The 16,857-nt window shown below is 40.8% G+C and overlaps 1 protein-coding gene across 1 annotated transcript in view; it reads left to right on the forward strand.

Moving 5' to 3' along the window:
- The window catches only part of CACNG2 (calcium voltage-gated channel auxiliary subunit gamma 2), a 1,878,586-nt gene that overhangs the window by 1,411,583 nt on the left and 450,146 nt on the right, over nucleotides 1-16,857 (forward strand). Inside the window, exon 3 of the mRNA XM_044066277.1 lies at nucleotides 14,031-14,171. Coding sequence (XP_043922212.1) covers nucleotides 14,031-14,171 — 141 coding nt within the window. The remainder of the gene's footprint in view (nucleotides 1-14,030; nucleotides 14,172-16,857) is intronic.

Consider the following 16,857-nt stretch of genomic DNA (forward strand, 5'->3'; position numbering starts at 1 on the left):
CCATCGTTCAAAGAGCCAGAACAAGAATGAGGAAAGTATGGTGAGAGTTGTCTTAACCATGATTAGTGCTACTGCCTTTTGGGTGTGACATCACCTTGACCAAACCCCCTTTTTGTTAGCATGATCATTACACCAGGTATTGATAAAACTGACAGGTGTGTTGTAACCATGAATGCTTTGTCACACCCTGTTTTTTTATTAAAGGCAAACACTTACCAGAGTACCCAATTGCTAATATATTTTTCTAAGCTTATCTAAATCAATTAAGTATTGCTAGTAATATTTCTTCATAACGTTTACCTTTTTTCCTATGTCTGCATTTGGTTACATGCTTTCAAGTCTGACATCATTTTTTTATCCTCATTTTTTTATGTTTTTATTAATAGGGAATAGAGAAAGAAGCATCAATATTAATGTGAGGCAGTATTTCTAGGATTTTTGATATCTATTACTTGAGATTAACACTGACATTCATTGCAATCTGGCATTCAGATGACTCCATTTTGAATTTCATAAGTATGTCTGTATATTAGCTAGTTTTGGCCAAGCAGTGCATGTCTGCGAACAGCTTGGCATTGCTGCAGAGTTTGCAGATGTCGCAGTGTGTCCGTGCCTTCTCAGACTTGTTCATGTAGCATGTCGTGCTCATTCACAAACGACGAAAATCCTGAATACACCAATCTACTTCATAACTCGTTTGCATTATACTACAGTTCATAGACATGCATATAAATTTGCCTAATGTGCATAACAAACATGTAAGTTGACCTTAATTTAAGCCACAAGGCTGACCTTTGCCATACTGATTCACAAATAGCAGAGATAGGTGCACAAATTACTTAGGATACCTCAGACATCAAAAAAGTAAAGAAAGTTTATAAAATCAGTAATATTTTGCAATGCATTTTGAACTGTATTGTGCTTTTTACATTCAATGACTGTTTTAAGTATTGGGAACTGGTTACAGTGTGTTTTATATGTGCTTCTTTACACTGAAAATGTAATAACTGATCTCACTGTTACTCTCCATGCAATTTGCACCTCGGTATTGAACTTGTCAGTGCTTACTGTGTATACAACAGAAATACAGATGTGCAGTGAAACTGTTGTTTTAGTATAGATGACAGAAATACAGATGTGCAGTGAAACTGTTGTTTGAGTATAGATGACAGAAATACAGATGTGCAGTGAAACTGTTGTTTTAGTATATATGACAGAAATACAGATGTGCAGTGAAACTGTTGTATTAGTATATATGACAGAAATACAGATGTGCAGTGAAACTATTGTTTTAGTATATATGACAGAAATACAGATGTGCAGTGAAACTGTTGTTTTAGTATATATGACAGAAATACAGATGTGCAGTGAAACTGTTGTTTTAGTATATATGACAGAAATACAGATGTGTAGTGAAACTGTTGTTTTAGTATATATGACAGAAATACAGATGTCCAGTGATGTTTTAGTAATGGGAAGAGCACCTGTCAGTGGCAGGCAGCACTGCATTGTTGTATTGAAAAATCTGAACTTGTGCTCTTTGACATCACAGATGTCTTTTATAGTTTCTGTAGTTGTGTTGTTGGCAGGAATAGCAGGCCATTGGGTTACACTTTAACTGCTGATGTCACACAGACAGTACTGCGGTAAGTGTCTGACAGTAGCCTTCTTATTTATTTCTTTTTTTCTGTATAGTACAGATGGAGAGTAAGAGATCCAGACATAGACATGATAACTTTAGCTATGGGGAAAATGGTGTACTGGGTATCCATGGCAGCACTTAGGACATGTGGCAAATTGCTGTTTGGTAAACAGGCCCAGACAAGCCAAGAGGAGCAAAGCATGGAGCCAAGTAGTTGCTAAAATCAATGCAGCTGGAGACAGAAACAGATCATGTGCACAGTACAACAAAAGGGCAAATTATATGGTAGGATGAACTAAACGTAAGGCTAGGCAGAATGTAATTTTCATAACCATTAGGGGGAGGAGATCCTCAAAATCTTATCAAGTTATCACCGGGTCTATATTACCAGATCGAAACTTTAGTTACTCGAATACCTAAAGATCGACCTGGTAATACTGAAATCCAAAAACTGTGAACGGCCGATGTAATGCAGGGAAAGAATTCCCTTCGCTATTATGCAGATTATGCCCTTTTGTCCAATGTAGAGCAATCTCGGAGTTGGTATATTTAGTTATGGGGGGTGTGGGGGCACAGCCCCCCACATTGGGGTGTGTGAGGGCAAAGCCCCCCACTTGATTTTGGTTTAAAAAGTTTTTTTTCATATTGCCAAGGGAATTCTTTCCCTGTGTGAAATTGATCATTTGCAGTTTTTGGATTTTGATATTACCAGATCGATCTTTAGGTATTTGAGTAACTAAAGTTTTGATCTGGTAATATAGACCCTTATCACCATATGGTGATTTAATTTCTTCTGTCCATCCATGGGGATGACTATGATACAGAAGATGGTCCAATGTGAATATTTAGAGATGGCGTGGGTATTGATCCATCAAACCAAAGTCCACATCAGCATCTGCACTGATTCACTCCTGAAGGTTGGTTTAAAGTATAGACTTTTTAAATGTTTAAAAATGAATGGTGACAAACAGTGCTGTCATTAAACACATCAAATTTCATTATTATTAGGTCAGCATTGCACATCAGCAGCTAATGAAAATTAAGGTAGATTTCATGGTAAGTATCCCACCCCCACGACCTGTAGGCATGCTCTTTGTTATACTGTTGCAGCATTATTAATGTGTTGTAATGATTTCTTTCAGAGTCAGAATCAGAAACACACAGTTCAACTGCACCAATAAATATGGATGATGTCAGCAGTAAAATGGCTGTTGCTAATGGTAATGATGATGATGATGATGATGTTGTTTTTAGGAGGGGACCTGAGTGATGTGGCAGGCAGTTTCCAAGTGTATTGGTAGGCTGTGTCACCTCACAACATGTTAGTAACTCTACAGAAAGTGACACTGCATCACAAAGTCAAATACAGGCTGACATTCCACTCACGCTTATACACTAGGAGCAAACATGCATTTTTACACCAGTATCCCCATAGGCAGAAGAACTGTGTCAGGATAGGCAGTTTGAGGCCACTTTGGCCACAGTGACAACAGTACAAAGAGATGCTATTTGCAGAAATTAATTTAAACTACTTTAGGAGACATGTAAAGCATTGGCAGCACAACAGGAAATGTGCTGAGACATGGTTAGGGCTGATACCAGTGCAACAGAGAGTGCTACAGGGTATGCGTGAACATTTTAAACAGTACTTTGAATTGGCAGAGGGCAGGGATAATGCCATAGTTTCACTGATGTGTAACATGGTGGTACACCAGGCATTGGCTGCAGCCTCCATTCATGCACTGGTCAGACATACCAGAGTAGTGTAACCAGGGGAAGATAATGGGGTACAGTCCAGACACATGGGGGAAGATCACATGATAGTAACACTGGGTTTCAAGATAGTAATGTCAGCATTCACAGTGAGAAATCACAGCACATTCCCCACAGGCCATATCAACAGGCATTTACTCCTAGGCGATCCTCAAGTTTTTGGTCAAGTTCATGGTCATGATGGTCAGATCACTAGCAGGAGGATCACCTTCCTGCTCTAGATAACACCGTCAGACTAACTCACCTTAAAGTTCTCATGGTTGGTCATCCTCCACATCTGCTGCACCTTTGATCTAGAGCTACTGCGATTTAACATTTCCTTGTAAGTATGTTTGTGCAATGAAACTTAAGGATTGGTTGGTGTTTGGGGGGTTGATATATGCCAAGTTATTCACTTTCCTGCTATTACTTTCACCATATTCAGAAATTGCAATTTTGTTTATGTGTGTTTAAATGCAGTTGTGCTATTGGAAGGGGGGAAATCTATGTACTAACATTAAGTACATACCTCATCCCTGCACAAATGAAGATAGATTCTGACCTCATCAATATTTTACATGACAGTAAGAAAGACATACAATGTGCACTGTAACATAATTATTTACAGATAAATTGAAAATGGAAGTTACATTTCTCACTGCTGATAGTACCTGTTTCTTTTGAATACTAAACAAATAATTAAAAAAAAAGTTATTAAGTACAGCACATGCAACTTTTGACTGACTTATTAACTTGCTGACTTTCCACATCACTGCACAGGAATCACTAAGCACTCAGGCAAACAGCTAGAAATAAAAAAAATATATATTTTAAGATGAGAGATAATGTCAGCTATACAGAGACAGTAGACCATGCAGCAATTATACTCTATGTGTTAAAAGAAAAAAGAAAAAGAAACAGTAACCTCAATGCCCCGGCCCATAGTTCTGGACTAGATTCCGCCTCTTAACCTGTGCAGCTGCATGTCATGCATGAGCTGCCGCATGGGGTCCATTACTACTGCTGCAAGCTGGTCATCATTAGTCATAGTGGGACTACAACTGGGAGCTGCAGTGGCAGCACGGGTCACTTCAGCACCAGACCAGTGCATAATCATATTATGCAGAATGCAGCAGGCAGTGAACATCCTACACACAGTAGTTGGGTCATACTGAAGGGCACGCTGAGACTTGCCTAAGCACCTGAAACACCCTTAAGGAGACCAAACACACTCTCAATCATTATACGGGCTTGGAAATGAATAAGTTATATTTCTGCAGCTCCAGATGGAGTCATGAGCCATGACTCCAGTGGATATCCAGCATCCTATACAAATACAAAATAAAAGAGAGAGAGAGAGAGAGAGAGAGAGAGAGAAAGGGGAGGGAAGACAAAACAAGAAAATACAAATTAATATACAGCAATTGCCTTTAACATTAATAACGACATACTTAAAAGAAAAAAGAAATTTCCACTTACCACAAGATGACCACTGGCCATCCTACTTGCAGGAAGAGGCAGTAAAGTGAGCTAGTGTGTTAGATATGGGACTCAAGTGCACTGCCAGGATGCTGGGCAGAGACACATTAAGCACCATTTCAATAATAGCCTCGCATCAGGCTTTGTGCCCACTGAATGTTGCACAGCAACAGTTATCCTACTCCACAAAGGGGGAGCCACCACTGATCCCGGGAACTATCGCCCTATTAGCCTGATGAGCCTGGTCTGCAAGGTTATGGAACTCATAAACAAAGACATTGGTAACCTCCAAACTCTGGATCCCACCCAGTTTGGGTTTGTGAAAGGCAGATCATGCCTCCTGAACCTGATCAAATTCTTTGAGGCAGTCACCAAAGCCGTAGATGAGGGTAAGGTGGTTCACACAGCCTATCTTGACCTTGCCAAGGCTTTTGACACCATCCCCCATTCTGGAATTATAGCTAAACTCACTAAATTAGGTATAAATCCCTATGTCACAAGAACCTACACTGTAAAAGTTGCAGACCCCAAATCTGACCTCAAACCAGTGACAAGTGGAGTACCACAGGGTTCAGTCCTGGGACCTCTCCTGTTTGGTATCTACTTCTCTGAAGTACAGGCTAACACAGAAGGCCTCTGGCTAACAAAGTTCACAGATGACTGCAAACTAGGAGCCATAGTCAAGTCCCCAAATGATGTGGACATCCTAAAGAAGGGCCTCGCTGAGACAAATGTCTGGTGTCAGAGCCATGGCCTCAAGCTCAGTGCCAAAAAGTGCAGTGTCATCCCTTTTGGTAAAAACTCTGTACCCGTGAACTACCACATAGGCAGCAATTTACTTAACACCGAATGTGTGATAAGAAACCTTGGGACCCAGGTGGACAGTAGTCTCTCCTTTGATAGTCACATCACCACAGTAGTCAGGAAGTCCTTCTATGTGGCACACCTCATCATAAAAGTGTTCTCATCCAAGAAAAAAGAGGTTATTGTTCCCCTCTACTCGACACTCATTAGACCCATTATAGAGTACAATGCCCCTTTTGGAATGTACCTCACAAGACATCTGCAGCAGCTGGAAAGGCCACAGAAGTACCTCACAAAGAGGATTACTGGCCTCAAACAAATGCTCTACACTGACCATCTCAAAAAACTCCAGCTTTACTCTGTAGCATATCACCTACTCCGTGGTGATCTCTGCCTAATATAAAAATCTATGTCAAACCCAGAGCTGTTGGACATACTACACCTAAAGAAATCCCAATCCCTTCAAGCTACATGCTCTAGGGACCTAAACCTTGTCACCACAATAAACAGGACATGCTGGAGGGATAGATTCTTGTCCCAGAGACTTCCCGTACTCTGGAACAGGCTACCCATCTATGTCAAGCAAAGTTCTTCATTAGCACTCTTCAAGAAAAATCTTGATGTGTGGATGGAAAATAGGAAATACACCCCGGGGATTACTTCTGTGTCTCTGCTCGAAAATGGCACAGGAAAATAACTTTCTTGGGTGGCGTAAACCAGGGAACCTTGTTGGCTAGGTTACGTAGACCCTTGGGCCAATAGCCTAGTACCTACCTATGAACTTATGAACCTATGATGTACCCCCATGCATCACACACTATCCGCAGCTGATAGAATGGAAGGCCTTCCTATTGCAGTACCACTCACCATGTGGACCAGGAGGGGCCATAATTGAGACATGGGTGCATGCATACTGATCCACATGTACCAACAGTGCATCCAGGAACTCCTTCAGTATCTTCAAGGCATAAGCCTGTAAGATCACCAGGGTGCCCCCAGACTGTCTCTGGAAGGTCCCTATAGCAAGTAGTGAGGGCTACATATGCTTTGGTGTCTACAGGAATAGGAAATCTACAACTGCCTGGGATGACATGCTTGACAAGCCACGCTGCTTCGCAAGGGACGGCTTGCACCTGTCACCCCTGGGCTTCCAGATATTGGCAAAGGCTCTTGCCACCCCCATAGTGCCTTTTTTAGGCAAGGCTCAAATGATAAACCTACCACCCTAGAAAACAAAAATGGAGAAAAACTAAGGGTAATACTGCTCAATGCCAGAAGTCTAAACCTCAAGATGCATGCCCTCGAAGCCCTCCTCAGTATGGAGAACATCGATGTCTGTGCTGTGACTGAAACCTGGTTCAAGGCTCCTGAGAGCACCCCAGCACTATCAGGTTATACCTCATATCAAAAATCCGGACCGAACCACAAAAGGAGGGGGAGTATCCATATTCATAAAGGATACCCACACCTCCAGGTTAGTGGCAACGCACGAAGCATCGGAGACCATTCAGGTGCAATTAACCATAGGTAAAACTGCCCTACAGTTTGTAACATGCTACAGACCACCTTCTCAAACTCAGGAAACCCACACAGCCTTCCTAAAGACACTGGAGAGTATGACTGTCTCCCCAAACACCATCATATTGGGTGACTTCAACTACCCAAACATAGACTGGGAACATTGCTCAAGCCCCAACACCCTAGCCCAAAGGTTCCTTGAGTTCATAAACTCAAATGCTATGGAACAACTAGTCACCATTCCCAACAAGAGGAGAAAATATACTAGACCTGATCATCACAAACATGGGGACAAAATGCTCCACACCGGAAGTATATCCCTCATTGGTGAGATCAGACCATAAATTAATCTCACTGGAGATCCACATCCCGCCTCCACCCCCAGCAAAAAAGACCACAGTGAAGAACTTCTCAAAAGCAAACTTCACACTTCTTAAGACTGGAGTGGTATCATTCAAGGCCCCCGAGCCAGTGGAAACCACAACCCACGCTGCTGAAACCCTTACAAATGCCTTCTACGAGCACCTCCAGGAATGTATGGATCAAGCAATCCCTAATAAAATCAAGACCCTTTCCACCAAAGGCAGGCGCCTGGTCTGGTGGACTCCAGCCATAAACAAACTCTACAACAAGAGGAGAAAGCTACTACATGACAGAGCAAAATCCCTAAAAGGGAAGGCATCTCTGATCAATACTAGCAAAAACTACGATCACTCATAAAATCATCCAAGGCCAACTTTGAGAGAAAAATCGCTAATGACACAAAAGACAATCATAAAGCCTTCTTTAGCTATGTTAGAAACCTGGGTGGAAACTCCCAGATATGCTCAGAATTAGTCCAAAATGATAAAAATCACTGAACCCACAGACATTGCCAACATACTGGCAGACAGGTTCAGTGCAAATTTCTCCCTCCCTCCCCCAAAGGAGAAATATCTATCCCACCAGAGTCTAGCCTCCCAAACATCTCAGATGCCCAGGTGAGAGCTGCTCTCTCTAAAGCAAAAACACAGCATCAATGGGACGCGACGGTGTCCCTGGCTGTGTGCTACATGAACTCAATGAGGAACTAAACCCACACATAAGGCTGCTGTTTAATCTTAGCCTTACTACAGGATACGTACCCAAAGAATGGCGTATGGCAACTGTGGTCCCACTCCACAAAGGCGGTGCTTCTACGGACCCTGGAAATTACCGCCCCATAAGCTTGACGAGCCTTGTCTGCAAAGCTATGGAGAGGATCATAATGGAACTCATAAATAAAGACATTGGGGACCTACAGACACTGGATCCTACACAATTTGGCTTTGTCAAGGGCAGATCCTGCCTCTTGAACTTGGTCGACTTTTTCGAAACAGTCACTAAGGCCATTGATGAGGGTAAGGCAGTTCACACAGCCTACCTTGACCTAGCAAAAGCGTTCGACACAATACCCCACTCGGGCATCATAGAAAAGCTCACCAGCTTAGATGTAAACCCATATGTCACAAGATGGGTTGCAAACTGGCTCAAGGACAGAACACACAGGGTTAGAGTTGCTGGTGCCATGTCAGACTCTAAGCCGGTCATGAGCGGTGTCCCACAGGGCTCAGTCCTGGGCCCTCTCTTGTTCGGCATTTATTTTTCTGAAGTGCAGGCAAACATAGGGGGATTGTGGCTGACAAAATTTGCAGATGACTGCAAACTGGGCACCATAATTGACACTCCATCAGACACAGACATCCTCCAGAAAGGTCTCATAGAAATGGATAACTGGTGCCAGAGCCATGGCCTTAAGCTAAATGCCAAAAAATGTATAGTCATACCCTCTGGGAAAAACAAGGTAACCCCTAATTACCACATAGGTGGTAATCCATTAAACACGGAAGAAGTTATTAGGGACCTGGGGACCCAAGTTGACAGTAACCTCTCTTTTGACACTCACATTGCCAAAGTGGTTAGGAAGACCTTCTACATTGCCCACCTGATCATGAAGGGATTCACATCCAGATCAGGAGAGGTCATTGTACCCCTGTACTCTTCACTTATCAGACCAATGATTGAGTACAACGCCCCATTTGGAATGTACCTTACCCGACACCTGCAGCAGTTGGAAAGACCCCAAAAGTTCCTCACCAAAAGGATAAAGGGGCTCAAACATATGTCATACGATGCCCGACTGAAGAAACTCCAGCTCTATTCAGTCGCATACCGTCTGCTCAGAGGTGATCTGTGCCTGACATACAAGGCCATGTCCAACCCGGAATTAATGGACATGCTCCACCTCAAAAATCCAAATCCACCAGAGCCACGAGAGCAAGAGACTTAAACCTCAACATGGATATAAATAGGACGTGCTGGAGGGACAGATTCATCACCCAGAGACTCCCTACACTATGGAACAGAATCCCAGTCCATGTGAGGCAGAGCCCCTCACTGACTCTGTTCAAGAGAAATCTTGATGAGTGGATGGGAGATCGTAGGTTTACCCCGGGAATCATCTCTGTATCACTGCTGGACAGAGGCACAGCAAACTAATGGGTATAGTATTCTCATCCTAAGGGGTGGTGAAAGCCACACACACTCTGGCTAGGTTTATAAATGCCCTAGGGCAGATAGCCTAGTATGAACCTATGAACCTATGAACCTATATCCCTCCACTGCCCCTATGGGGGTCAAACATGCCAACTAAGAACCTTATAATGTCATCTCCACTTTAAGCCTATTGAGGATTTCCTAATTATTAGTTATAATGAGTAATCCTTTGTCTATGTTTCCACTATCTTGGTGGGTGAGTGCTGCTGGGCCCAAGTGGTTTTGGCCTGACCAAGACAAGCAACTCTGATCTGGAAATAGCAAAGCTTACTGCAAAATATAGCATTTTCACTAATTTCAACTCTGATACTTTTGGCGAGTCTTCCTTTTTTAAACCACATCTGTGCCAAGCATAGGAAAGCAGGAAAAACTGACTATGAACTGCAATTGGTGTAAAATAACTTTAATTAGTATGAGACCATTTACATCACTTTTCATTACCATCTCATTCTCTGCTCATTTGCATACCTACATTCAGGTTCTCTGTGAATTGGCATAATAAGCTTCTATGATTATGGCTTAGGTGCGCATGTGTGCGCTCGCCCCCAGTTTCCCTAATGCATTTGCACTACTGACTAAGAATCCCACCCTAAATGGTGAACTTGATGAGAACAATGTGGAAGAAGTGAAATGAGCTGATCCCATTTCTTCGTCCTACAAAAATCCAATGTGGTGAAGAAGCAATTTATGGAGTATTATGTTGAATCTGTCATAGTGAGATATAAACTAAAGAAAATGGAGAATTAATTAAGGATGTGAGAATACTATGAGCTACAGAGAAGGTGGAATGACTGCCTTATTTAGGCATATATGAAAGATAAAATGGTGACCTTGGTTGTTTGTTTAACTGATAATGTTCATATAGAGAAAGCTTATAAGCTTTATCTTCAAGCAAATCTGTCAGAGGAAAATATACTATTACAGATGTTTCACTTAGCTATATACAAAAAACATGCATGACTTTAGTATATACTGTTATCATTGGTTTACTGACAAGGTTGATTAAACAGAAGGGATTTTCTATTTTCTGATTCATTATATAAAACCATAAAAGATTATCATTTGTGTCCTAAATTTTAATGTAAACTAATTAACATGGGAAGTCTATTGTTATAAGTGTGATAGCAGTATAAGAATGCCATTCTCTTACTATTACTGGATAATACTTGTTCAGCCACGATCTGGGGTGACGAAGGCTTAACCTTTGTCTTGTTGATTGCATTGATGATAGTTGAAAAGTAAATGCAGACAGCTAATGTACTGAACATGGCAATCCTTAATGTGTTTTAGTATTTACAAAAGCTTTAAATGACAGACAATTTAAGTATTTGCTCTGTATATGCTCAGTGTCTGTGATTTATGCATGAGCAGCACTGGCCTGTGATATTATTTTATGAATGTATGTCACTATCTATCTCTCTACATATGTATCCATCTATCTATATATTTATTTGTAAGTAAATAAATGACCACTAGTGATCCTCCGCACAGTGCTGCAAGATTTCCTCACTGATTTCACATGATCCATTGGGGACACAATGATAAGAAAGCACAGGAATGTCAGATAGTAAGGAGCTGCAGGCTGCTGTACAGAGGGTGACAGCAATGTGAGGTAAGTAATTTTGTTCCCTCACAAGCAACCAGATTTAATGTTGACAGCTGCATTTATCAAAGAAGTGCAGGCTGTCTGCAGATGAAAACAACTTGTCAATTGTGCAGTTGAAATCCTTTTGTTTGTAAAGCAAAAGTGAAACTTTCCCTCGTTTTTAAGACTGTCCATGAGTGCACCTCTTGTTTTGGTCTGTGACTAATAGACTTTTTGTTTTTCTGGTAAATCATATAGGACTGCATCTACCATATAGGGGAAGGTTAATGACTGTGGATGAAAACAACCTATCCTTTTTTCACTTCTTCTTCTTCTTCTTCTTTCAGCTTTTTCCCAGTTAGGGGTTGCCACAGCGGATCACCTGTTTGCTCATGATTGGCAGTGGAGTTTTACAGTGTTGAGTTCCCAACCCGGCGCCCAACCTTCCACAGAAGGCAGACACATACACACACTCACACCTAGGGCCAATTTAGAGTGTCCAATCCACCTACAGCATGTCTTTGGGATGTGGGAGGAAACCGGAGCACCCGGAGGAAACCCACGCGACCACAGGGAGGACATGCAGACTCTGCACAGAAGGCACCCCAGCCGAGAATCAAATTGGAGAACCTCTTGCTGTGAGGTGGCTATCCATTTTTCACTTGATCATTTTAAAGTCTGGATGAAAGCAATTTGATGTTTTCTCGGTTTAAAGTCTGACAGCATTACTTTCCATCTACCATCTATATGTAAAACAAAGTTTAAAACTGCCTTTCATTTTCCACACTGTCCTTGATTTTGAATCATGTTTTAATCTGAATGTCATAAAATCGTTGGCTTCTGGCAAACCATCAAGAACTGCAGCCAGTAAATGGGGGAGGGGGTACTTGGATGAAAGCAACTTACCTTCTTGTCTTTTTATTATTTTAAAGTACGTCTTCATAGGACTGTGTGCATTTATTTAAGATACACTGGAATATTTATTCAAAGGCAACTGTTTGTATGAAACAAACTTGAAACTGTCAATGGTTTCAAAGAATGTCTCTGTGCTTGTATATTTGTGTATGTCCACCATAAAATCTGTGGTTTTGTAGCATATCATTGAGGACTGCAGTCAGTAAATGGGGGAGTGGGGTGGGCTGACTATTGATGAATGCAACTCTCCATCTTGTCATGTGCTCATTTTAAAGTCTGGCTGTACAGGAATAACATGCATTTGTATAAAATACACTGGGATATTTATTCTATTGCAACTGGGTGAATCAAAGTTGAAACTGTCTCAGATTTCACAGAATGTCCTTGGTGCCCTCACATTTTTGGTCTGTGACACCAGAATCATAGCTGGGGGTGGGACAAAGGAGAAGGCCACCACATCTGCAAGGTTTATCACGAGACACTACATGTGGGGAGCTCATGGTATGAAACCAACCAAGGCATAATGTGTACTTAATCCACCACTGATTATTTGCCAATGCTGGAAAAGTTATGTGAGCTTATGAGTTCTGGCCCCAAGAAGCAGGGGTCACTCCCAGCTTGGGTGGGGATGACTAGGCTAGGATTCAAATGGTAACTTATTGTTTCCTGTGATTGCCTGGAGTCAAAGTACTAGTCTTCAGTGTTGCCATAGTTACATTAGCTTATCAGCTCTCTCCACAGAAAGACAGCTTCACCCCCCTACTTATCCTTGTATGTGGATAATTGGTCCAGCTTTAACATAATTACTGATAGAGTCTCCTCTGCAAATTGCTAAAATTAAAAATATATAAGCAACTTGTGGTAGACCCACAATCTGCCCAAATGGCATGATGGTGTGAAAGTTTTAAAGAGTACTGTGATGACAGAAAAGTGATGAAGGTGACCATCTCATTGTGGAAGAGATTTGTTCTTGGTGTGCTTGAGTTTGCTCTGGGTGATTCAGTCTATCAAGTCTGTGTGTCAAATAACTATAAAATAATTCTTTATGACTGATTAATATACTTTAGCAGCACAATTATCAAGTTGTAGTCTGTACAGACTAATATTTTTTTCATTCTTTGCACACCAATAAATTGAATTGGAACATGCTCTTGAACTAAGAATAAGAGATTTGCAAAATATTATATATTTTTCTTGCTTCAGGCCTTCTTACTTTCTGTTTATGGAATGTTTCTGTGCACTCTGTGAATACAAGCCTCAAGTCTCCAGGTACTGTTGATTGGGATAAGAAATAGGACACTTAGTGACTGCCCTGGGCATGCTATGAGCCTTAGTTTACAAAGATGGACTTAAATTTAGTATGTTTATTTCAGCTGATTGCTACAGGTATTGTGTGTACATATTTAAGATAATGTGTGTATAATTTTAAAATGTGTATAAAACATTGTGATTTTTATTTAAGCTGTAAAGTGTGCGTATGAGCATGCTAAATATGAGTACTGAAATACTTTATATATTACTAAGACCAAAAATTAACCTTATCTGCTTCACACTAGTACTTTATAGTCTTCACATGTTTACCTGAGGGTCTGCACTGCAATAAAATGCACATGAAAGTTAACGTGAAATAGTTAGGTTTCAAAATTTCTTTTATCATAAATTTTGCAATAGATAAGCAGAATTTAGCTTACTGCTTTATGGTAAACGTATTTCAAAGACAGAAACTCTTTTCATTCACCTTTTTATGTTTTTTGTTCCCAGGAGCTGTACGAGCATCTAGTATCTTTCCTATCCTCAGCGTGATCTTGTTGTTTATGGGTGGGCTCTGCATTGCTGCCAGTGAGTTCTACAAAACTCGTCACAACATCATATTGAGTTCTGGAATCTTCTTTGTATCTGCAGGTAAAAATGTACTTAGAGTAATTATGAAATAACATTTTAATTCAGCAGCATATAAGCACTTTATGATGTTGTGAGAGAGAGAGAGAGAGAGAGAGAGAGAGGAATAGAATTCCTTGAATTGAGTGAAGTGGTTCAGTAAAGTTTCCTTTTAGTTCATCGCAGCTATGAATTTATTTTTATTCGGTCAGTGATATAGCTACCTAAGGCTTACAACACAAAGAGAGGGGTCTATCAACCATTTAATTAAAAATATTAAAAAAGCACATTAAATATCTCACCAGAAATTTTAAATTAATTTGCTGTATACACTGTGTTATGTAAGACAAGCATGAATAATAAACTGGCTTAAGTGGTTAAGTAGATTTCTTACATTTTTAATTTCTATTAAGGATATTAATGTATGCACATATCCTGTTTATGATTTCCAATAAATTAACCTGACTTGTGAGTTGAAACAACACAAAGTGAATAATAATTTCATTCACTCTTTACTGTTAGCATTTCTTCATCTGCTAGGATACGGCAAAAAGCTAGAAATATTTACTGTCTATGGAAGTAGCAGAAGTCAATGTTACATTCTTTGTGTTATATAGAACTGCATAACACTTAGACGATTAAAGAGAGGTTTAGATAATGCCATTTGTTGAATTCCACATTATAGAATCCATAGAATTACGATCATTACAAGTACTTCCATTTCACTTTCTTGTCAGTAAATGATATTTCCAGTTAGAGATTTAGTGCCTGACTTATTGGAAGGAGCTGTTTGAGTTCTAGACCTGCTGAAAACAGACGGACTACATCTGTCTTCCAGTAGAATTTATACCCTGAAAATGATATCTGGTGTACTTATTCACTCTTTCTAGACAGAATTCAAAACCTTATGCACCTATGACAGTTGGAACACAGTGGAGCCAGATGTGGACTGGGTGTGACATATGAAAGCTGGCAGTCTAAATAACAAAGGATGTACTTTTGATCAGTTCTTTTTGCTGGGATACATTATATTATATGGTTTGAAAGAAACCTGGTTTGATGGCATATTTGTTATGCTACATGTCCCAGGAGATGTTTCTGCTTTTGTTGCTGACCCAAATAGAGTGGTGGTGGAATTTCTGTGTTCATAAAAGAAAATTTCATATCCATACTAGAAAGTACCAAAACAGAATTTATTTCAATGAAAACATCTACTTGGGTTGCTACAATATGGCATTAAATGACTTGCAATGAATGCAGAGGGTTCCTAAGAAAACTACAGAGCATATACACAGTTAGTGAAGCCAAGTCATGAGGTGGTTTCAGTAGTCCAAATATGCACTGTCTGAATTATTTGTTCACCCACATTTTAGCAGATTTAATTGCCAAAATAATTCTGAACAGATACAAAGGGGAGAATAAGAGGTAATATTAATATAGACCATGTACCTCCTAATATCAGGTCTTCCTGCTTCTTCCTACAGTTTTTCTGTGTACAGCAATAACAACAACTCATTTACCTTGTCTGGACTCATCCTACCAGAGTCATTTTGTTTGGATCTGCTGGGAGCTGTGCTATGTCATTAGTGCTTGCATGAATCCTTCTGCAGCAGTATGTGCCTCTGCTATGTCATCAGTGCTTGCATGAATCCTTCTGCAGCAGTATGTGCCTCTGCTATGTCATCAGTGCTTGCATGAATCCTTCTGCAGCAGTATGTGCTTTTTTATTTGCTTGTTTATTGCCGTGCAACCATGGTGACTTCTAATCCTTGACTGCAAGGAGTTTATCTCATTTCGGATGTGATATGTCTCCTGACTGCCACTTATGGTTAAATCTGTCTGGTTCATGGTTACTCAAGAAAGATAGAACACTGCAGGGTCAGTAGTCACATCTAGAAAGTTTAAAAACTATTTGTAGTCCCCCTCCACTGTGTTGCTTCCACACAGTGACTCTTTGTCAGATGGTCTGCCACTACTCTCCTCTAAATCACCAGGACTAAAGTCAGAGCACTACTCATTGCAACCCCTCTGTTACTGGCCTAAACATGTACTAGTCAACTGCTAAAGTGAGCCCACTGGTGACATAGATGAATACCATTCTTTGTGCTAGCAATGTCATTCAGTGTGGGATTCCTATGACATTCTGAGGTATGTTAATCCCCCAAGAACTGCTTCAATACACAACCAATCACCTTAAATGCTGCCCTCCTATTTAAGATCTAGACAGAACCACATGGCTGATTGAGGTCTGTCATTCTTTGGAAGGATGTTGCGGGGGGTGCAGTCCTAACTTAGGGATTTCCCAAAGGTGAGGTACTTCATGGTGCACAAATGTGATGCAAGGATGCAACTTATAGAATTCATTCTGTCCTGTTGTAGTACTTCAGTGCTGCCTGCAGGCTCCTAGCACTTCACAGAAATTGTAGTAATAATGTGCTGTCTGCAGGCTCCCAGTACTTCACAGAAATTGTAGTAATTCAGTGCTGCCTGCAGGCTCCCAGTACTTCACAGAAATTGTAGTAATAATGTGCTGCCTGCAGGCTCCCAGTACTTCACAGAAATTGTAGTAATTCACTGCTGCCTGCAGGCTCCCAGTACTTCACAGAAATTGTAGTAATAATGTGCTGCCTGCAGACTCCCAGTACTTCACAGAAATTGTAGTTATACAGTGCTGCCTGCAGCCTCCCTGTACTTCACAGAAATTGTAGTA

Source organism: Protopterus annectens, chromosome 1.part0, assembly GCF_019279795.1.
Source record: "Protopterus annectens isolate FY-2018-M chromosome 1.part0, PAN1.0, whole genome shotgun sequence".
NCBI lineage: Eukaryota > Metazoa > Chordata > Ceratodontiformes > Protopteridae > Protopterus > Protopterus annectens.